The following is a 7,143-nucleotide window of genomic DNA, read 5'->3' as shown; positions in this document are numbered from 1 at the left end:
CTTATTAATATCTTTCACACAAAATACATTCCCTATTCACGCTTTTATAAAAAAAAACTGACTTAAAACGTAAGAAAGAAAAACAAAAAAGTGATAAGAAATAAAATGGAGATAGTTCTCCTAAGATATTTATGGTATTTGCTATAAACTTCAACCTATATTTCTTGCATCTGGAACTATTTATTGATCAAATTCATTAACCAAATTACAGTAAAGAACAAATCGTAAGTATCTCTGAATATTTTTATTTCATTCTTTTGTTTAAAACGTGAATATAGAGGATCGACTTTTGTAAAAAAAAAAACAGTTGAATTAAACGTGTTAATACGAAAAGAAATTAAAAAAAACTTCACATAATTTAATAATTAACTAATTTTGGCCCAAATAGATCCCATCTCAGTAAGGAACAAGGATGCCAATCTTATGTAGAAAAAAAAAACACAGTTTAATGTGTAAGAAAAATAAATGCCTTTACCATAAATCTTAATTATCTACAATATTTTTTTATAATATTAAATTAGTTCAGAGAAATAACTACTCGTACACAGTGGATATACTCCATAAACTTGGTGATCACAGGTTAGAAATATCGAATCATTTATAATAATAATCAATGTGAAATGCACAAGAAAAACAAGACTAACAGTATAATAACCATCTACCCAGAAAAAATGAAAAGAAAATCTAGAGAGCATAACCTAGAAAATATACCCCATAGTAAATATAACTGAACGTAAAGCTTACAGTTTACACAGCTCCTCAGGCAAAATAAAAGAAAGCATATCAATACCCATAATTAGTGCCATATACGGGCCCATAGTCTGCAGAAGGCACATGGCCTGTATGAGCACCAGTGCTAGAGGGGGGAGATGAGTATACCGGAGCATTAGTTGGATAGGCACTGTAACCTTGGCTAACTGATCCACCCATTGGATCCTGTGTCGCATTTGCAGCTTCAGCCATGAAATTCTACATCAGAAGATTCAATGTGAGCATTTCAGATAAACTAAACCAACAAAAAAAAAAACTTTCCAGAAACTTCTACTTTTAATACCATATGCTGTAACTTTCTAGCATATGCTGTAATTAGTTGTATGTTCAATGTCAATACTACAATTAAAATGGAAAAAAATGTAGTAATAAAGGTCATAAAAATGAATGATAATTACAGTCATTCTCGGTTTGAAATTAATGGGGCAGGTATCACATATATATTATACAAGGGATTGGAGAAACTAATGATTTCAGCATTTGTATTAAGTAACAAGTTTTATAGCAAGAATTGTCCAATAAAGACAGGAGTCTTTACTCTTTATGGACATGGATTGAGCAGACAGATACCCCCATTAATCATCTTTTCCGTGCCAATATTTGTCAATCTATTATTTTAGATTCAAAAAGCATCACAACTAAAAAGGAGTTTCACCTGTAGGACTATGGAATGTAGCGGCTAGTAGGGCCGATAAACTGCCAATCGTGGACAAATTGGCAACAGCGAAGCGGGGCTACCAGTACTAGGGTGTAATATGCATGACAAAATTAAAATCATTTAATAACTCAAATTCGAATCACAGCCCATGCCATCTGGTTCATCAGCACCCACAAAATCGAGGAGTTCCCCACACAGTTTGACACTTCGCCAACAATGATACAGGTAACAAGCAGAATACAAGATATGAATAAATACCTGAACCAGCTGCTGGGCTGCCTGTATTTGAGAAGAAGTACCACTCATCTCGACAGTCATTTCCCCTGGAACACCCCTTGTTTCCTGAATTGTAATACTTGCTCCACTAGCACGACGAATATAGCTGATATTAGTGCCTGATGCTCCAATAACAGCATCTGCATATGAAAGAGGAATTTGCATGTGCTGCGTGACCTACACATTATAGAGAAAATTACATCATTGTGATAAAACTAAAGGGCTTCAAAAGTGAATGATATTCCCTGCAAGCATCCCCAAGTTGGGCAAAAGGCAACACCTTAGTTACAAGAGATTGGTGTGGTTGTGCACTTGATGAATGAATTCCTGCAGAAGCATCCCTTGCATAGGCAGGTGGTGGACCTTGATGAAGGTGCTTATCCATGGGAGGCAACTCAGTGGGTGGGTAATAACTATCATAGTGATGTGCAGGTGGCATATATTGTTGATTAGGTGCAAAAGCAGAGCCTCCACCACCACCACCAGGAGCAGGAAACCCTTGAGGAGGAGGAGCCCAATTTTGATGTGGCGGTCCATTCTGGTTAGCTCTAACATCTGATATTTGCATCTGAAGTTTGGAAGAAGGGAAAAATTTACCCAGACAATTGTATGCAAAGAAACTTATACAATAAAGATCATTATAACTTTGCTGAAACCCTCAACACTGAGGAAATAAAGCCAAGAGGCAGGAAAGAAACCTTGAAGCCACTTCTGAATTCATATCTTTAACTTTGAAGAAATAATTTTAAAACAGGGGGACTTGCCTGTGTCTCAAAAACTCCAACTATGCTGCGATCAACCAAGAACTTGCGTAAATGAACAGCAATAAGTTCAATTGCCTTGTGAACACCAGTAGAATCCCCTTGTATTTCAACAATACTATCATCTCGCAGAGCAAATACTGGCAGGTGTTCTGTTTAAGCATAAATAATATATTATTCCATGGTAGAAATTCCCAATATTCAGGCACACAATAATAAGATTTAAAAGAACATTCCAGTACTTCTAATTCAAAACAGGATAAATAATTTTTCTTGTGTAATTGTTCATCAAGAAAAAACTAATAAAAAAATGCAGCATTTGACAGGAAAAAACGCTCTAAATAAATATGAATAGCTGGAACAAAAACTAGTGCAACTGTAATGGGTAGATCTAGTGACAGCATATGCAATAATAAAGATTGAATGTAACTTGGAATAATATGTCTAAAAAGACCCAAATAAAAGACCTCGAGCAAACTAATTAAAAGCAATATTTATTAATAATTGCTTGCCAACCACAAGGAAGAATACCCTAAAATAATATACAACAGCTGTGAGCAAACCTGATCCAAGAACACGTATGGTGCAACCAGAGCCATCTTGAATGGATTTTATGGTTGATCCCTGCTTCCCAATCAAGCTTCCTGCTTGAGTATCTGCCACTAGAAGCCTGGTAACAATGGATCGTCCAGCAGTCAATGCGGTATCTGCAAGGTCACGGTCAACATTGATAACCTGCTTATGAACCCTTAACAAACCATCAACAGCAGGTGGTATGAGCCGATCTGGCTCTTCTTTTGCAGAAACCATAACCTATCAAAAACATCAAAAAGAGAGAAAATTCAGTAACACAATACAAAATTATGAGATCTCAAAAATATGAAAAACATATTCATTTTCAAATTTTAAAGCAAACAATTAAATTGATCCATCTCAATGTTAAAAAACATATTTGTTCATCAAAATTGTAGTAATAGCAACAAAAAACCATTGTGTCTTAATTAAATTTTCAATTACTTTGACACTGTGAATCTTTGTTTCAATGGATTAGCAACCAATTCCAATTCTAGGCAGCTATCACCTAACTAATTGAAGGATGGATCAAGACAAATTTCAGATTTACAGATGTCAACGACATTATCTCCTGAGTCCTGACTTCATCTAATAGTTTCTGCTGTATTATCTTTTTATTGAGTTTAGGAGTTCTTCAAGGAAATAGTTTCACGGAGTGTGGCAAGACACCAATCGACCTGAGTTCCGAAGTTACCAGGTACAGTGAAAGCCTCTTGCCATCAAAGTCTGCACAAACTATTTCTGATTGTTAACAGACACTTGTACATGCTCATTGTTGTTCCCTGCAACTTGAACTTTGGCACTTTGATTTGAAGCCACTTTGATCACTCATATTTGCTTGACAACCTGCACATATCCATTTGGTTACCGAGACAAAAGACATCTCCTTTTCTTGTGTATATTTAACCAGTTTGATTATTATTTATTGTATTTTGCTTCACTTGGATACTTTTTGTTTCACTCCGTTTGCAACTGCTTTTTTTTAAATAAATTTACTCCATTGTATATATCTTACATGTTTTATCATGACACTTAATTAATTTTCAAATTAATTACATAATAAGTTTGTTTGACCATGTAAAAGTTTTCCCTACAGAATCACTAGGTATTACATAATTCCCAATATAAATATAGCCACACTAGTTCTAAGTAACCATGATGACAGTCAAAATAGAGTTAATCGTATTCGATGTACCAAGAAGATCAACAAAATAAACAAGTATGATATTCTTCAAACAGACATTCATACATGCGCAAGGTCATCCTTCAATGCATAAAATAACCAGAAATTTAAACTTACTGCTCTTTCTGAGATTCCAGGCGGACCATCAAGAATTTTAATTCGCGCCTTAGTCTCTTCTGTAATTTTCTTTATAAACTCACCCTTTCGGCCAATAATACTGCCAACCTTTTGCACTGGAACCAACATCCTGAAGACATTCTCTCCAGGCCAACCCGGCCACTTTTTTATTTCAGTTTCTTTCAAAACAACCTCGGATCCCTGTATCGGAGAAGAATCAAAATTCTCAGACATATCTCCAACACCATGGTCTTCCTCAACATGCTCCTGCTGAGGAGAATCCGTGTCCCCAGGCAATCCTCCAACATCATGTTCATGTTCATGCTCAACAAAATGATTTTGAGGAAAATCGGCATCCTCCACCAAATCGACTGCATCGTGTTCATCAGGCAGCAGGTGAGGAAATCCAGAGCTATCAATAACAGTCCCTACATCATGTTCATCAGAAAGATTATGAGTAAAATTAGGGTCCTCAGGCACATATCCTTCATCATGTCCATCAAAACCGTGCTCGGCCATAAGGTATGTTTTCTGCAAAAAAAATATCACCCAGTTTGAATAATTAACCGTCATATTCGACAGAAATTGGAATTCACACAGCTAAACAGAAAATTGCCTCTCGGAATTAACATAAAAAGATCATGTTTAACAATTGAACAAATTCTAAGTCTCGAAAATTAAAAACAAACTTCAAATCGGTGTCCTAACGAATGATCGAGCAGAATTATATAAAAAAAGCCCTAGAAATGATAGTAAGAGAGATTAAACAGAGACTAACGTGAAAAAAATTAGTGCTGTAAGTTGTTAAGATTAGCGGTTCAAATAAACTTACATGATTGGTGAGAGAAGAGAAGGGGCAGAAGCACAAGGATACTGAGCCGCGGAGAATTTAGGTTTTGCAAGAATGTGATGAGAATAATATGATCAACAGCTGCTAAAGCCCAAGGAAACAAGTGGCATATATATACTAGATATTTTCGTTCCGAGTCACGTGCTGATAACTTTGTCACTTTCATTTTTTATTTTTTCTCACTAGTGTGTGTGGACTCCATGGTATTTTTGTGAAAGGTGAATGAATTTTTTTTTAATTTAAATTAAATCGTAGTTAAATAATTTTATATACTAAAATTAAATATATTTAGTATATGAATTCATTTAACACCTTAGAATTTTCATGTAAATTAATCTAATTTACATTAGATTTTTAATGTATTTAGTTTAGTATTTGATTATGATTGTTGAATGTAATGGACTTATTATTCTGTTATTATTTCTATTTATAAATAAACAATTTTAAATGTGTATTTTATACAAAAAAAAATATACTTATTTTTTTTATTCTTCATATTCAGTATCAATATTAACAATCTACTTACACATTTAGATTAATTAGTGTCTTTGCAAAAATTGAATTGAATTATTTTATATTTTAATTTAAATGTTTTAACATATGAAAAAATGTTTTAAAAATATTTAAAATTTAAATTTCAAATATTATTCATCATTAATAATTTTAGTATGATCAATTAATTTTAATTCAACATTACTTTAAATTTTTATCATTATTTTTGTTATGTTTTAGATGACTTGATAATTATCTCTTAATTTTATTTTTCTAATCTTTAAAATTTAATTAAAGATTCACAATACTTTTATATTTGTTTATGTGGATAAACTCTTCATAGCAAATAGCAAAGATACGGGAGAGGATATCAATCATTTAAATTCATGGTTTTGTAGGAAAGAGAAGGAGAGGATATTAGTGTGAACAATAAATATATTTTCCCCTCCCTAAATTAAGAGAAACAAAGGGAATGTTATTTTTAAATTTATCCTTATTAAATAAATTTAATTAACATAAAATTTTTAATAAAAGGAAATAATAATAGTTAATAATAAAATAAAATTTTAATACAAAAAATATACTTATTTATAATAAACAAATTATATAATAATTATTATTATAAATGTAATAATACTATTTACATTTTTTTAAAATAAAAGCTTTCATGTTAGACATCACTATGCAACTTAAGATCTCAGCTAGGCTGACACCTCAAGTAACGACAATCATTTGCCATCACATGAAAAAAGTATTATTAAAAAAAGAAAAAAGAAAGAAAATACCAGAAATACGGAAGACTAGACCAAAACCCATATGTTAACAAAAACGATACATAGGTAGATTATACATATTCATAAAAAATTATAAGAACAGACAATAAGGAAGTCTATTATACCAACGAAAATATTCTTTATGAAAAAAATCTTAAATTAGCTAACTTATCAGCACACGCATTCCCTTCACGAAAAATATGCGTAACCCTAAACCTAATTTTCCCACAGTTAAGACAAACATTTCATCAATTACGAAGCTTCCAAGGAACATTTGTCCTAACAGCAAACGCATCACAAACCAAAGCAGAATCACATTCCAGCCAGACATCAGTAAACCCCATATTTTAAGCTTCCTCCATAGCATGTATAACCCCATAAAACTCAACAACCAGAGCAGTCTGAACTTCAAGAAATGCAGAAAAAGCTCAAATAAATTCCCTCATACTTCCACGAAAAATAATACCTCCATAAGTAGCATGACCAGGATATCCCCCAACAGCCCCATCAATGTTAATTTTAACTCAGTCTGGTGAAAGAAACACCCATCTAACAGGAAGAGGACGTATAATTTTACCAGTACTAGTTTTAATACCAAAAAACTTGAGCATATTGAAATCGAACATATCATTTTTCATTGAAGCTTTAAACGAATTACCCACTAGACAAGTTAAATCTTTAATAACCAA

At 32.9% G+C, this 7,143-nt stretch overlaps 1 protein-coding gene across 5 annotated transcripts; it reads right to left on the bottom strand.

The window, feature by feature from the left end:
• Positions 1–580: 580 nt before the first annotated feature.
• On the bottom strand, positions 581–5,284 carry LOC137814271 (flowering locus K homology domain). Of its 5 annotated transcripts, XR_011081629.2 has the most exons (8): positions 5,172–5,284; positions 4,340–4,870; positions 3,030–3,279; positions 2,470–2,618; positions 1,986–2,273; positions 1,688–1,882; positions 1,427–1,514; positions 581–969 (listed from the first exon to the last, which is right to left on the bottom strand). XR_011081629.2 is itself a non-coding variant. In XM_068616903.2 (7 exons), exons 2-7 carry the CDS (start codon positions 4,856–4,858, stop codon positions 784–786), a joined length of 1,587 nt encoding a protein of 528 aa, XP_068473004.1. In that variant the 5' UTR covers positions 4,859–4,870; positions 5,172–5,284; the 3' UTR covers positions 581–783. The 5 variants fall into 5 exon arrangements, 3 of the variants coding, with proteins under 3 accessions (XP_068473004.1, XP_090159490.1, XP_090159492.1); XR_016521490.1 differs by lacking the exons at positions 4,340–4,870; positions 5,172–5,284 and adding an exon at positions 3,734–3,885; XM_068616903.2 differs by lacking the exon at positions 1,427–1,514.
• Between the last annotated feature and the right edge of the window lie 1,859 nt (positions 5,285–7,143).

This window comes from Phaseolus vulgaris, chromosome 1 (assembly GCF_051622355.1).
Source record: "Phaseolus vulgaris cultivar YP4 chromosome 1, ASM5162235v1, whole genome shotgun sequence".
Classification (NCBI taxonomy): domain Eukaryota; kingdom Viridiplantae; phylum Streptophyta; class Magnoliopsida; order Fabales; family Fabaceae; genus Phaseolus; species Phaseolus vulgaris.
The sequence above is the reverse complement of the archived record's forward strand: the minus strand, read 5'-3'. Positions and strand labels throughout refer to the sequence as shown.

What these genes read in the sequence shown, in the direction of transcription:
- LOC137814271 (XM_068616903.2), bottom strand. Translation starts at nt 4,858, where the DNA reads ATGGCCGAGCACGGTTTTGATGGACATGATGAAGGATATGTGCCTGAG. An exon ending in CATACGTGTTCTTGGATCAG is followed by an intron (nt 2,619 to 3,029) that starts GTTTGCTCACAG and finishes ATGCTTAAACAG; the next exon opens with AACACCTGCCAGTATTTGCT. An exon ending in TTGGAGTTTTTGAGACACAG is followed by an intron (nt 2,274 to 2,469) that starts GCAAGTCCCCCT and finishes TCCAAACTTCAG; the next exon opens with ATGCAAATATCAGATGTTAG.